This window comes from Anguilla anguilla, chromosome 5 (genome assembly GCF_013347855.1).
Source record: "Anguilla anguilla isolate fAngAng1 chromosome 5, fAngAng1.pri, whole genome shotgun sequence".
In the NCBI taxonomy this organism is placed as follows: domain Eukaryota; kingdom Metazoa; phylum Chordata; class Actinopteri; order Anguilliformes; family Anguillidae; genus Anguilla; species Anguilla anguilla.
The window spans coordinates 8,038,912-8,053,911 of NC_049205.1; the positions used below are offsets into that span (position 1 = coordinate 8,038,912).

Sequence of the window (15,000 nt, forward strand, 5' to 3'; positions counted from 1 at the left end):
GGCTGCTTGCCATTCAGTAGGCCCCACTGGACCAATTCTGACCAGGACGCCTGGGTTGGATTTCGGCAGAACCTCTGGAAGCTCTGCTAGAAGACCGCAGACCGCAGTAGGATTGGTTCGGTTGGGCGCAGCTGAAGGTATTCTGTACAGTAGAGGGCATTCTCAGCGGTTCTGGGCGGCGCGGTGCAATTTGCTACGGGGTGACAGTTTGAGTTCTCGCCTCGCTCTGCGGCGCCGGGATTAGACCTGAGCCTCCTGGAGGACGATGTCGAGATAGCGTCACACCGGCACGTGCGCAGCCCAGCCCAGCCCAAGCCACAGCTCAGCATCTTTTTCAGCAGATGTTTTTCTTTTCTTTCTTTTCTCTGCATCTGACCCAATTAAATTTGCTGCCATTGCTATTATATTGTAGTCGCCCAACTCCCCCTTTCTTTCTTTTTTTTTTTGCCTTTGTACTAAAATGATTAAAAATGTACACTTTCTTTCTCGAGACAAATGGCGATCCAGCGATGGATGGTGGGAGCTCTTTTTCCGATCTCCGCCCTCCTCCTCCTCACGTTCCTCTCTCCCTCTCTCCCTCTCTCCCTTCTTTTCTTTCTCTCTCAGCAGTGCCGCCCGAGCCTGCGCTAACGCCGCCGGCTATTCCCCCCCGTGCTAACGGGAGGGATGCGGGACAGAGGGGCCGAGGAACAAGGGGCCCAGCTGCGACAAAATCTGTCATGCGTGCAACCGCAGAGAGAGAGAGAGAGAGGAACAGAGGGATAGGAGGAGAGAGAGAGAGAGAGAGAGGGAGGAACAGAGGGATAGAAAGAGAGAGAGAAGGAAAGAGAGAGAAAGAGAGAGAGAGTGAGTGAGATGGAGAGAGAGAGGAACAGAGGGATAGAAAGAGAGAGAGAAGGAAAGAGAGAGAAAGAGAGAGAGAGTGAGTGAGATGGAGAGAGAGAGGAACAGAGGGATAGGAGGAGAGAGAGAAGGAAAGAGAGAGAAAGAGAGAGAGAGTGAGCGAGAAAGAAAGACAGGACATGGAGAGATGGAGAGGGAGAGACGGTGCTATTCTATTTTATTGAGGAAACATTAATATTACATTAATAAATGTATTATAAATGATGTTATATTATATTATGTATTATTATACATATATTATGTACATCTAAACCATACGGGTTGAGGTGCATTCCACAATGAGGGAGGGAGAGAGAAGGGTAGAAATAGAGTGAGAGAAGGAGAAGGAGAAGGATAGAAATAGAGTGAGAGAGGGAGAGAGAATTATTGTGGCTATACATGGAACAGAGCTGATGGGATGAAGCAGACAGGGAGACAGAATGAGTGGAAGAGAGGAACAGAGCTGGAGCGAGGGAGAGGGATGGCAAGTGAGAGGGAGAGAGATTACATGATGCACTGGAGAGGAGAGGTTGAACAACAGAGGGATTACGAAGGAGGGAGGAGAGGAGAGGTGCAGAGGAGGTGGAGGAGGACGGAGTATTTTTGACTTGCTGACGCTCTTCCGATCCTGAGTGGATCGGCCAATCAATTTTGATTTAATTCCGCTCCCAAAAAACGAGCATAACCAAAGAGAGATTTGCACTGATCAACCTGGGGACCGGACCAGAGTCAACAGGCGGGATGCTGGAGAAATCGGGCGATTGGCATGACAATGAATTATGTCTGTAGCAGGCACAGAATCTAATTATGAACAGAAACAAGCCAAAATAAGGGACGCTGCCTCGCCGATGTAGCCGCGCTGTATCTGAATTAATGTCAATAAATTTAATTCATCTTCGCTCGGCAAAAAGAAAAAAAAAAAGAAAGAAAAAAAGAAAAAAAGATTGGGGGAAAAATTAATTGGGGAGGAAACGTGCTCTGCAGAATCAATGTAAGAATACTTAAATGGCAAAAGTGAATTATTTAAAAAGACAGCTTCATTTGTGTGACATGAAACCAAGCAAGTGGAAAAAAAATCTACGTTGAGAGCGCAGTTCCAGAACTAATTGGCGCTGGGATTGGGTTGTAATTATTTCTGAGCTTCAGGAACGCTTGAAGGGAACTGAATTCAAGAAGAATATTGTAACTGTGCTCTTCAGCTTGCTTTTCTGATCTTTCGAATAACATGGCGATGTGCCTGAGAGCCCAAGAATTAGATGGAAGTGTTCAAAGCGAAGCCACTCCTCTCTCCCGTAGCAAAAAACTCAGATCCTGACAAAATATCCACCAGCAATGATTGAGCAGATAGGTTGGCATTTGGCTCACGCGTTTGACTGCGGTATCTTATGACACATACAGCATCAAACTGATAATATGAATGCTCGAGTTGTGTCCTTGGATATCCGGTGTGTTTACAACACACAGTGCATTCTGTTTGAAAAACATTTTTTTAAACTAAACCGCCTTACAAAAGCGCATTTCACGGCTAAACACATCTCAACTCTGCTCCTTCGGTTAAATTCATTGTTTTTAATCATTTTAATGGGCTGCAGTGACTCTCTCTCTCACGGAATACGTGCTCGCGGTCGAAGCCACACATTTAATACCATAATCAGGACATATTTAGTCAGATAATCAGCTCTCATAGTCTTATGACGGGGAGAGGGAGGGAGAGAGGGAACGTGCAATCATATCTCTTCATCTTAGGGACGAGAAAACAGATGCCAGTTCACAGGACAAGTGATTAACTCTCACTTCTCTCTACCCCCCTCTCTCTCTCTCTTTCTGTTTCTCTGTCCGCCTCCACCTATTGAAGGTAAGAAGCTACTTCTAGTTTTTTTGCTACTTATGACCTCTGTGTGTGTGTGTGTTTGAGTGTTTGTGTGTGTGTACGCGTAACGTGTGTGTGCATGTGCGTATGTGTGTGTGCGTGTGTATGTGTGTGTGTGTGTGCCTTTGTGTGTGTGTGTGCTATATTCACTGTTTTTACATCACTAAAATAGGTTTAAAAGATCCCCATTTTGTGAAACAAAACCTTTGCATGCTGGCAATACAACTGCAAATTATCAAAGAACTCTATTTGTGTCTTCCTAAATACAGATTTGTGTAAAGAATTAAAAAAAGAAGTCATTTTTACATTTTTTTTTAGCAATGCCATTTAATAAATTTCAAAGCAGAAACCACTGGGGTGTTCGTGACCAGACTTGACACAGTCCTGGCTGTCTCTAGACTGCCCTGATTATGGGCCTGGAGGGACTAAACAGCCTGTTCTCATCATTACACTCTCTAGTGTAAATGTACTTACAACACTCGCACTTCCGTGCGATTAACCCACTTATGACAAAACAGAGAAAAGCCATTTTTAAATTTCTGTCAGGATGATTTGGGAGACGAGAGATGGCCCCAAGGAAGTTCCTCTGTTTCGGTGAAGTCAAGAAATAATATCTGTAGAAATAATGTGAATGCAAAATCAAACTGAGAACCATAACATCGCTAACATCCATAGAAAAATGTGACAACTGGGTTTTATTGTGTATAATACAGTATATAAGCACATTGCATGTGCATCTATAAGATCTTTTTTTTAGAATTGATTAAATAGGATGTGTAGCTCACAGTGAATCTACACTGCAGCTCTCCTTGCTATCAAATGGAGTCTGAGGAGTATGAGATTTTGCATTGCTTTACAGCAATGCCCTTTGCAACCCTCTATCCACCAATGATATTCCTCAGATTTAACATCTGTTTTCGATGACAGCTACACCGCTACACTCTATTGCTCGCAAAACCTTCTGCTCTTCTTCATCTCCATCAGCATGTCTCAGAAGGAGAGGATCAGGAGGGAGGAGGGGAGAGTCAGTAAGAGACCCCGCCCTGCGCACCCGTGAGTAGAATACATCTTCATCCCTCCCTCACCCTCTTCCTCAGGACCATCACCTCCTCCCACAACCCCCCCCCCCCCCCCCCGTCCCCCCCGTCCCCGTCCCCGTCCCCCCCAAACAATTCTTCTAAAACTCAAGAAGAAAGAAAACAAAGAAAGAAAATGCCCACCGGCGTATTAGAGAGAAGCAGGATATTTGTGAGGTTTCCTATTTCCCATTATGAAATATGATCGCTCATGGGCATCCCATTTATCAAACATGAACAGTCAGGCATATTTTCCTTCATGTTTGGTTGCCGTGTACATTCTTCATTTGAGTAAATATGCATGATGACGGCCGGTTTTTAATTTACTTTACAGTATTAATGGTTTACTTTTAACAGCGCTGTTATTTGTTTCTCCACACTGCTTCCCCAAGACCCCCCCTTCCAGCAGACGCCGACCCCCCCGGGATGGACTTGCCACGGGACGCACCCCAAGATCCTACCCCTCTGGACCAAGATCTACAGCCGCAGGTCTCACCAGGAGCGGCCCGCCGTCGTGGGTGGAGTAGAACCTTCAGTGAAAACTCTGTTTCTATGGTTCACGCTCCCTTCCTCAGCAACCTGTTTGGAGAGGTATGACTCCACCAAACTCTCTACATACCGACTCTAAACTCTCTAGTGCTTATGATTCAACTAAACTGTCTATGTACTGACCCCTAAAACTCCTTTCATATGATTCAGCTAAACTCTCTACATGCTGACTCTCTTCTATATGATTCACCTAAACTCTCTACATACTGACCCTGAACTCTCTACTGTATGATTCACCTAAACTCTCTACTGTATGATTCACCTAAACTCTCCACATACAAACCCTAAACTCGCTCTGTATGATCTCTCTCCATACTGACATTACATACATGCAGTATGACTCAATATACTGACTCTACACTCTCTCCATATTACTTTGAACTCTCTGCATGGTGACCTTAAACTCTCTCCATGCACTTCTGAACTCTCTCTCTCTCTCTCAGAGTTGACTTTGACTCTCTCTCTCTCTGCTGGAAACTGCTGTCCCACACTGTGCGTCTTCTGCAGAAAAATACCCAGAGGCCAAAACATGATTGACTAACACAGAAATGTATTTGACTAAGCAAAAAAGAGCAGAGAGATGAACTGCAGGACATTAACTGAAAGCAAATTAAGAGTCTTGTTATAACTACAATTGCTGCCCATTGGGTCAAGATCCACACTCAGCACTTTCCCAGTCTGTATAATCGACTTAACACAGTTCCTCAGTATAACCACACTCAACACTGTTCCTGTCTATATAAGCGACTCAACCCAGTTCCTCTGTATAATCACACACAATACTGTCCTTACTAATATAACCACACTCAACACTTTTCTTGTCTACATAACCACACTCAACACTGTTCCTGTATATATAACCACACTCAACACTGTTGCTGTCTATACAACCACACTAAACAGTGTTCATGTTAATATAACCACACTAAACACTTTTCCTGTCATACAAGATGAAATCTTCAATGGATCAACTCTGATATAGTACTTACGGCCCCCTATTGGACTTGTTTGATTTGATTTTGATTTGATTTGTTAGAGTCGATTTAACACTGGACATCTTACAGTACTTGTGTAACACTTCACAGCCTCAGATCCTGATAGGATCACACAGGCCACCAGGCAACTGATCTGGGGTCAGTGAGACCGCGGCACTACTGTAGCTGCGTGTGTGTCATGATTTGAGGCCGTATGGACCCCTGCCCCCCACCCTCTTAATCCCATATTACTGAAGTATTAATAACCCGGGAGTGTAGCGCGCTGACACACTTAATTATCAGAGAACAGGCTGAGGGAGGGGGTGAGTGATAGATGGGGGGGGGGGGGGGGGGGGGGGCCGGGGGGTAGCAGACTGTGGGATTTCCAGAGTTGTGTACTCACGCCCTTTCCTGTGCCTGCTTGTAGATTGTTGGTTTACAGCCGTATGTTGGTTTCTCTGAGCACCCTTTATAGAGGCGCTGGGATGGTGAAGACACATCAGCTGTGATGGTCCTAGTGTTAAGCTGTGAAAGAGTTAGTGCAGCTGTGTTAGGACTGAGCCATTGTTATGCGTCAGCGGTAAGATGCGTGCGTGTGCGTGCGTGTGCACATGTGTGTGTGGATGTGTGTGCGAGTGTGTGCACGTGTGTGTGGATGTGTGTGCGTGCATGCACTTGGTGTGTGTATTATCATGTGTACTTGTGTGTGCGTGTGTAGATGTATGCGCGTGTTTCAGTATTATCGTGTGTGCACGTGTGCGAATGTGTGTGTGTTTGTGTATAGATGTGTGCACGTGTGTGTGTGTGTAGATGTGTGCGCATGTGTGTGGATGTGTGTGTGTGTGTAGATGTGTGCGTGTGTGTACGTGTGTGTGTGTGTGTTTGTGTGTGTGAGTGTTAGCGTGTGTGTGTGTGTACACGTGTGCGCGTGTGTGTGTGTTAGCGTGTGGCGTAATGACAGTGGACACTGAGGTGCCTGTGGCCTTGTGCTCTGTGGCTCAGTGAAGCCCCAGCCATAGCAGAGGGTTACAGAGACACGCATGAGCGATGGAGTCACCTTGGACAAGGGCAACAGCCCAGCGCAGGAGGAGAAAAAAAAGTGCCAATCTGCCCGCATGCGAAAGTGCGAATGTGGGCGTGCGGGTGCGAGCAGGGAGACTGGAGCCAAAATGCATGGTGTTACCCAATTAGACAAGTATATACCCGTATCCTGCATGTACTAGAGCTACTGGAAATACGATCTGCGGCTGAACATGTTGAATGAAATGCATACCATCACGACACCATAATGAGAACAAATGAAATGATGTGTAGAATGAAATATTTGATATGCAGACACTGATTTCTTGATTTTCATTCATTTTTTCTTTTTCTTTTTTTTTCTTCTTTTTTTACAGGAGAGAGACTTGGCACCAGCAGAGCTGGAAGGCAAGTCTACTACAATGTAATAAGCAGCAACTGTGCGTTATAACTGCATTATAACTGGTAATAACATCAACAACACAATACAGCTGTGATAGGCTGATCTGTATGAAGGCACACTCTGGGTCCCAGGTACAGACCAAACACACTACAGCTCTAGCTCCAGGTATAGGAACAGAGTATTTTTTTTTTGTATTGAGTTTAGGAGGCCCTGTTCTGATAACACTGCCGGTTTAATACCTGATCTTCCTTTGTTTAAATATTGAATCATTTTTAAGGTCTTCACAAAGCATGTATAAGTCATTCATGAATATTCCAGAAACCATCTCACCCTGTAAGCCTTTGAAATTCAATCCCCAGGGTGACATAAGGCTGTGTGGGTGTATGTGTGTGCGTGCGTATGTACGTTTGTGTGTGTGTGTGTGTGTGTGTGCGCGTGTGCGTGTGTCTGCATGAGTGTGTGTGTGCATGCCTGTGCGTGTGTGTGTGTGTGCATGCGTGCATGCGTGTGTGTGTGTGTGTGCGGCATGTGTGTGTGCTTGCGTATGTATGTGTGCATGTGTATGTGTGTGTGCTATGTGTGTGTGTGTGTGTGTGTGTGTGTGCTTGAGTATGTATGTGTGCGTGTGTATGTGTGTGTGCTATGTGTGTGTGTGTGTGTGTGTGTGTTTGTGTATGTATGTGTGCATGTGTATGTGTGTGTGCTATGTGTGTGTGTGTGTGTGCGTGTGTGCGTGTGTGTGTGTCTGTGCTTACTGTGTACCACAGAGCTGAATGAGGCCTTCAGGGAGTTTGACTATGACCAGGATGGGTACCTGCACTACAAGGACCTGGCCGAGTGTATGAGGACCATGGACTACATGCCTACTGAGATGGAGCTGATTGAGATCATCCAGCACATCAAGATGAGATGTGAGAGATGTGTGTCTGTGTGTGTGAGTGTGTGTGTGTGTGTGTGCGTGTGTGTGTGTGTGTGTGTGTGTGTGTGTGTGTGTGTACGAGTGTGTGCGTGTGTGTGTGTGTGTGTGTGTGTGTGTGTGTGTGTGTGTGCGTGTTTGGGCAGATCGAATCTCTTTGATTGCGGCGCTGTGACTGTGACTGTCGATGTTGGAAGCGAGCGATACTGTTGCCGAGTGACTCAGTCGCGTAATCTGTGTGTCAGCGGGCGGCCGGATCGACTTTGAGGATTTCTGTGACCTGATGGGGCCCCGCATGCTGGCTGAGACGGCCCACATGCTCGGAGTCAGGGAGATGAAGTGTGCTTTCAAACAGGTGTGCGTGCTGCTACAAACAGTAGTAAACAGAGGTGAAAAGTCCAGGGGTCAGAAAGTGTGAGTCCTGTCCCAATGTACTCAGCCAGCTGATTTCACAAATCAATTCTACCTCCTGTTTGCACCATTGTGTCAACTGGAAAAATTCAGGTGATTGGAGAAAAATACCGAGAATTTTTACTTTCTGAACCTGGATTTTACGCCTCTGATAGTGAAGTGCATTTAAGTACACCCCCACAAAATGTACACGTTATGCCAACATAACTCAACATAACTGCATCCGGCATTACTGCAAACAGCACTACAGAAGATTCATACTACTCCAATAATATGCACCCAAAACATTTATGTTCCATTTCAGATTCATATTCTCTGTTTGTTTGTTTAGCAGTACTACAATCTGGCCAAATGAACAGTACTTGAATCACTCACGGGTTTTCCTGCTAACCAGTGACTGTACTGTTCATGGAAATCTCTGTACCTGAATATTGTTGATTATAGGTAACAATGAATCCATGAATTTTATAGTGAGCGTGGGCAAAACTCCAACAAAGAAATTAGCATATGAGTGCTTAATTAGCATATTTGAAACACGAGTATGACATTTTTTTATGACCAGGCAGAAAGACAGAACAAGCAGTGGTCAAAATGTTTGCGCATCTACAAAAGACGTGACTCAGACAGAACGCCCGGCTCAAAAATACAATGATGTGTTGCAAAACAAACCAAAAAAAAAAAAAAAACAGCCAGCTCCAGGCAGCCCTCCAGCTGCAGTGATTCATGTGGCCATGGGCAGAAATGATGGTAATGGACAATGCGGCCACACACTGCTGTGGAGCATGTCAGATACGCTCAGCTGCTACTACTGAACCGAGGGGTTCAGCCAGCAGAGTGTTCCGCAGACGAGTGCGAGACTGCGACAATGAGCGCGAACCGTCAACGGATCGTCAACGCTGACGTTCGCTCGCATGTGATTCGCAGACCTGTGAGAACCCCTACGCAGCAGTACCTCAGCACAACTTCACATTCTGGAAACATTCTGGTGGATAAAAAAATAATAACTAAGATAAATTGTTGTTTATTTTATGTTTATATTATTTTTTTGTTTTGATTGATGATCAGATCTTTGGGAAATAGCGGATTCAGGATACTGTTTTAGCCAAATCTTTAATGCTGATTTCAGTATTCAGCAAAACCCCAAGATCTCGCTCTCTTTCTCTTACTCACTCTCCTTTCTCCTCTATCTTTCCCCGTCTCTCTTTCTCCCTCCTTCCCTCCCTCACTCTCGCTGGCTCAGTTTGACTGTGATGGGGACGGACAGATCACCTTTGAGGATCTGAGGGAGGCGGTGAGGTCGCTCCTGGGGGAGAGGCTGAAGCAGGGGGAGGTGGAGGATCTCCTCCGGGACATCGACCTCAACGGGGACGGCTCCGTTGACTTTGACGGTGCGGAAGCCCCGGAAAACGCAGCGATTGATCGACCCCCCGCAGCCAATCGGAAAATCCACACGCACGCCCACACTTGCATGTACACATCAATGCACAGACTTGCACAAGTTCACGTGCTAAAACATCACACATAGACATGCAGGAAAGTCTCTCTCTCTCTTTCTCTCTCTCTGTCACTCACACACACACACACAAACACACATGAACACTAGCTCATATGTCGCATTTTGATATACACACACTCAACCGACCAACATGCTCCCGTACAGAAATGAACTCGCCCGCAAACTGGTCGCACACAACCCACAGAAACTAACGACCTAATATGTTGACATTATTATGGGCTTAAACCTTGACATCAGAAAATTGGAGCACGGAACCCAATCACGTGTGGAGTGGCCGTCCTTTATCTTGCCGATTAGGAGCGGCTGTTCAGTTGTAATGGGTTTCAGAGGTCTGGTTGTCTTAACTCGAGGCATGGGTCACTGCCAAGGTCGTGGGCATTGGCCCTACGAGACCAGCACGAAGGCCAAACACTGAAACCGGAAAAGACACAGCTCTTCAGTGTGCAGCTGACATCTCCAAATGCCCCTTTAAACAGTGTTCACTGGACTTGAAGAAGCAAAGGGCCACTGCAAAAAAAAGGAAAGTGACTCACCAGGGGGCTCTGACCTTGTCTCTCTTGCGTCTGCTTCCAGAATTCGTCATGATGCTGTCCATCCCATAACCGCAGTCGTCATGGACGCTGGATATCATGGCTAAGCAAGAGAGCGTGCGTGTGTGTGCATGTGTGTGTGTGCCTGCATGTGACAATAATTTTGTCATTGACACCGGATTAAGAAGCTTATTATTTTACATGTTATACAGGTCTTTTAATATATGTTATTATTAGCTACATGCATAAAAGCTATTTTGAATATTGTATACAGAGGTAGCTTTAAATACATCAAAATCAATCATTTTGATCTGATATTAGCTGAATGCAATGTAAAATTTAAAAAATCATTGAAAAACAAAACAAGAATATAACAAATCAGAGTTCTGTCGCACATTAAAATAGGAAAACAAAAAGACACAGTGGTCATGGACAGTTCTTGCCACCTAGTGGACATGTACAGTACTGGAGCAAGGCAGCCTCGTAAAAAGAAACAACTTTGATAATATAGTGTAGTCTTTAGACTTATTTATTTATTTCCAGACTTTTGGATAAAATGTCTTCCATTTTGAACATTTCACGTCATCAGATTCATTCATTCATTTGTCTGGCTCTCTTCCATGTGCACACATTGTGATATGCTGTCTGCCATTTATATTTTTGGCTCTACAAGCCCCATGTTGTTTTGGTGACCTCTGATGCTCTGCTATTTCGATAAACTCAAAATGTCAGTGTGAAAGACAGGGCCAGTAGTTGCCTTGTCGTAGGAAGCTCGAGTTTGGCAGTTCAGGGTTGAGGAAAAAAAACTATGTTATAAATCTATCCCGGCACCAACAATATAAATTCTGCAAAGAAAAAAACAAACAAACATGGATCATATCATGTGGTTTCAAAGGTTATGGGCAGGGGCAAGAGGAGGCACATGTGCACAAAATCTGATTGATTAAAAAAAAAAAAAAAAAAAAAAAACATTTGAGGTATGTTAAAATAATTTTCATACAGAATTTCCTACATCTCCGAGAGGTCGTTCCATACGAGTCCGTCGAAAATGTGTTTATGTAATAGATACTCTTCACCTTTCTATCCTCCTCTTCCTCTGTGTGTTTACCACTTCTTCACCACAGGAGGGTGCTCACAGTGGGCTGGATAAACCTCTGAAATGCGTTATTTTAAATGAACATGATCATCACAGTAATGTACCCATGAATCCCTTACATTAGGAGTAGGGTGGGCAAACCCTTTAATCTGGCAATCACAATACTGCATACATCAGTGTGGTTACACTAACACGGTAGTACGGTAGCACAGGGCTCTGGTGTTTAAACTGACACCTCCAGCCTCAAGATACATAAATGTACATAAATCTAAATTAATTCTGGAAAAAGGTCACCCTTATGAATGTTGACGGTGTAAAAGGTTGAGATATTGGCACTGGTGTAGGGAAGAGTAATTATCTGGTTGAGCTCTTCCGAATGTTGCCTCAAGTGGGCAGCCTACTGCAGGGAACGCACGTGACCAAGCGGCCCATAAAACAATTTGGGCACAGCGGTTTTAATTGTATACCCACAGGGTGAGCTGTGTACCCCTATCTGTGACCCCTGTCCCGGCAAATTGCACCTTTTGGGTTGTGATGTTCCGAGAGCTTGTCTATAGCCTCGCTCGGTCTCATGCAGTCCCTTCAGACTCACCAGACAGGACGTGTTGTGTGTGTGTGAGTGTGTGTGTGTGTGTGTGTACATTAGTGTGTGTGTACGTTAGTGTGTGTGTGTGTGTGTGTGTGTGTGTGTACGTTAGTGTGTGTGTGAGTGAGTGTGTGTGTACGTTAGTGTGTGTGTGTGTGTGTGTGTGTTTACGTTACTGTGTGTGTGAGTGTGTTTGCAGGGTCATGTCTCAAACCACTAATTTTTTGTACCGCAAAGCAGGATTACTGAGTTAGCTGGAGAACTGTAAAACCTGGAACCCTCCCAAATCTGGAACATGGACTGAAGTGAAAAGAGCTGTTCTGGGTTTAACTCCAACTAATTCAGTAATTCCAGCAATTATCCAACTATCTCAGTAATCCTCCTGCTTTGTGGTAGAGGCCCCCTGATTAGCCAAGCGATGGTCTTAACCCCAGACATCCTGTTGGGTCTGAAAGGTAAAGTTACTTCCTAGATTGGTTTCATTCAGTGAAATTCAGCACGTCTCAACTCCAAGTGCTGTGGGCTGCAGCATCTGCAGGTATTCACACACCACCTGATTTCACTAGCGAGCTTCCTCCCTTAACCAAGGAGGTAAAATAATGAAGTGAAATCAGGTGGTGTAGTGCACGGTCGACACTGTGGCCGACAGGATCTGGAGTTGAGTAGCACTGGTCTATTTTATTCCATTTTAGCCGGCGTTATATAATAAGTCTGTTATTAATATGTTATCAATATTACATATATATTATCATTGTTCTGCTGTGCAACAATAGCAAATAAATAACACTGTAATGCTTGAAAGTGTCTCTCTTGTTTGGAAAATAGAATCCTCACAGACAGTGTGCAAACAAGTGTTTTTATTATTGAAAATTGATAACTTAAATACTCCAGCAGAAAAAATAAATCTCGAAAAAAAAAAACAAAAAAAAAAAACATTTTACAAACGATTCACATAGAACAAAGCCATCGTGCGACGCAATTATACAGAGGGTGATTTCTCAAGAAGCTGATGCCGAGATTACATCTGACAATTATTCGGGCAAATTGTAGTGCACTGAGTTACCAAGCGGAAAAAGCAAAATGTGCATAAGGCAAAAAAAGATCTGCTGACACGCTCCAGAGGACCTTCACATAAAGACTTCCCTCTCCGAAAGACTGACTGCAGCAGGAGGGGGACACAATAACCACTTCCGGAGAGAACTTCGAACCTTTCGGAGATGAAATGGGAGTTCACGCGATCGGCCGTAGTGCATTCGTCGGGTGCCGTCCCGCTCTTGGAAGAAACGCGATTAAATTAGCATCAACGGCACTGCCAAAACAAAACAAAAAAAAAAGAAGTATTCCATAATCGACGGGAAACCCGTCGCCCGTTGTTCATAAGCGATAGAATCGCCGCTTGCCTTTGCAAGACGGAACTGAACAGGACCCACGGCGCTGCTAGACCATGCTGCCCTGTTTCATTCGACGTCTGGAAGGAAGGAACATTTGTGTGAAATTTTCGCACGCACGTCCGTTTCAATAAGAATCCAATAAGAATAAGTGCTCTCACGTTGAGGCCATTTTAGCGCACGCGACACGGACGTACGGGACAGGCCGTTTTGCTTCTTCCCCCGGGGGAGTGAAAGCTGTACAGCGCCGCTGTGAATCGCCCAAAGTTTTCAGCATTCTGGATTTAATTTCTGCTCACAGATATCCATCGCCCCTCGTAGCAGACGGACACTCACCAGGAAGCGCTTAAAAAAAAAAATACTTCTCAGGTCCTACCAAGAACGCCTGCCGTAAAGCTGGTTACATTAAATACGGTGTTTCCTTAGTCAGCTCTCGCTCACAAATTCTCAAAATAAATAAAGGTTCGGGTTAATTTTGTAAGACGCTGTTGCTGTCTCCTTGACATACCCACATTAAAGAGTGAATGGGGATGCATTTACTCTTTAATCTCACAAGTCGCTCGCCATGTCCAACACTTGCAAGGAGCAGACCGCAAAACTGAGTGTGCGTGTGTCGACATTTTTAATCCCAAACGCCATGGCGAGCGACCTGTGAATCTTACATAACCGATGTTAAGGCGCATTAATGGAGAGCTCTGTCACAGGTGCAAAAGCCCAGAAAGGGGAGGGGCCTGTGTCTGGTTGTGGGCGGGGCAGGGCGGGGTAGGTAATGGTTGGGGCAGAGAGGGGTGGACTGCGGGCGGCGCAGGGTGGGGTAGGTCATGGTTGGGGGCGGGACATGGGTGGACTGCGGATGGGGCAGGGCAGGGTAGTTAATGGTTGGGGCAGAGAGGGGTGGACTGGGGGCGGGGCAGGGCATGGTAGGTAATGGCTGGGGGTGGAGCAGGGGTGGACTGGAGGCGGGGCAGGGCAGGGTAGTTAATGGTTGGGGGTGGAGCAGGGGTGGACTGGGGGCGGGGCAGGGCAGGGTAGGTAATGGTTGGGGCAGAGAGGGGTGGACTGGCGGCGGGGCAGGGCAGGGTAGTTAATGGTTGGGGCAGAGAGGGGTGGACTGGGGGCGGGGCGGGGCAGGGCAGGGTAGTTAATGGTTGGGGCAGAGAGGAGTGGACTGGGGGCGGGGCAGGGCAGGGTAGGTAATGGTTGGGGCAGAGAGGGGTGGACTGGGGGCGGGGCAGGGCGGGGCAGGGTAGGTAATGGTTGGGGGTGGAGCAGGTGTGGACTGTGTTAAACAGCGGTGGGCGGGGCGGGTCATGAGCAGGGCTGGGCGGAGCCGCTGGTTGGGGACGCTCCGCAGATGGTGAGAATGTGCTGGATCTTGAGGAGCCGCTCCCGCAGGGACGTGGTGCAGAGCACGGACAGCTGGTACCGGGGGTCAACAGGCAGGACCGCCAGCAACCACCAGCAGCAGGCCGGCCCATCTGGAGTCGCCTGAGGAGGGGCGTGTGCAAACACACACACACAGACACAGACAGACACACACAGACAGACACACACACACACACGCACACACGCACACACACAGACACAGACAGACATACACACACACACACACAGACACACACACACACACAGACAGACATACACACACACACACACAGACAGACAGACATACACACACACAGACACAAACACACACACACCTCTGTTAATGCTAAATCCCTGAATGTCTGCCAGGCTGAAATGGCCAGATTTCTGCATTAATTACTTCCTTCCTCCCATAATA

The 15,000-nt window shown here is 46.1% G+C and overlaps 2 protein-coding genes across 2 annotated transcripts in view; one reads left to right on the forward strand and one right to left on the reverse strand.

The window, feature by feature from the left end:
• The first annotated feature begins 4,243 nt into the window (after positions 1–4,243).
• Positions 4,244–11,059, forward strand: cabp4 (calcium binding protein 4). Its single transcript, XM_035419470.1, has 6 exons — positions 4,244–4,419; positions 6,749–6,779; positions 7,542–7,685; positions 7,936–8,045; positions 9,342–9,489; positions 10,191–11,059. The coding sequence occupies exons 1-6, from the start codon at positions 4,255–4,257 to the stop codon at positions 10,217–10,219; spliced, it is 627 nt and encodes a 208-aa protein (XP_035275361.1). The 5' UTR covers positions 4,244–4,254; the 3' UTR covers positions 10,220–11,059.
• Positions 11,060–14,450: 3,391 nt separating this feature from the next.
• lonrf1l (LON peptidase N-terminal domain and ring finger 1, like) overlaps positions 14,451–15,000 on the reverse strand; it is a 9,936-nt gene continuing 9,386 nt past the window's right edge. The window contains exon 12 of the mRNA XM_035416965.1: positions 14,451–14,705. Within this exon, the coding sequence (XP_035272856.1) occupies positions 14,526–14,705 (180 nt within the window). The 3' untranslated portion in view covers positions 14,451–14,525. The remainder of the gene's footprint in view (positions 14,706–15,000) is intronic.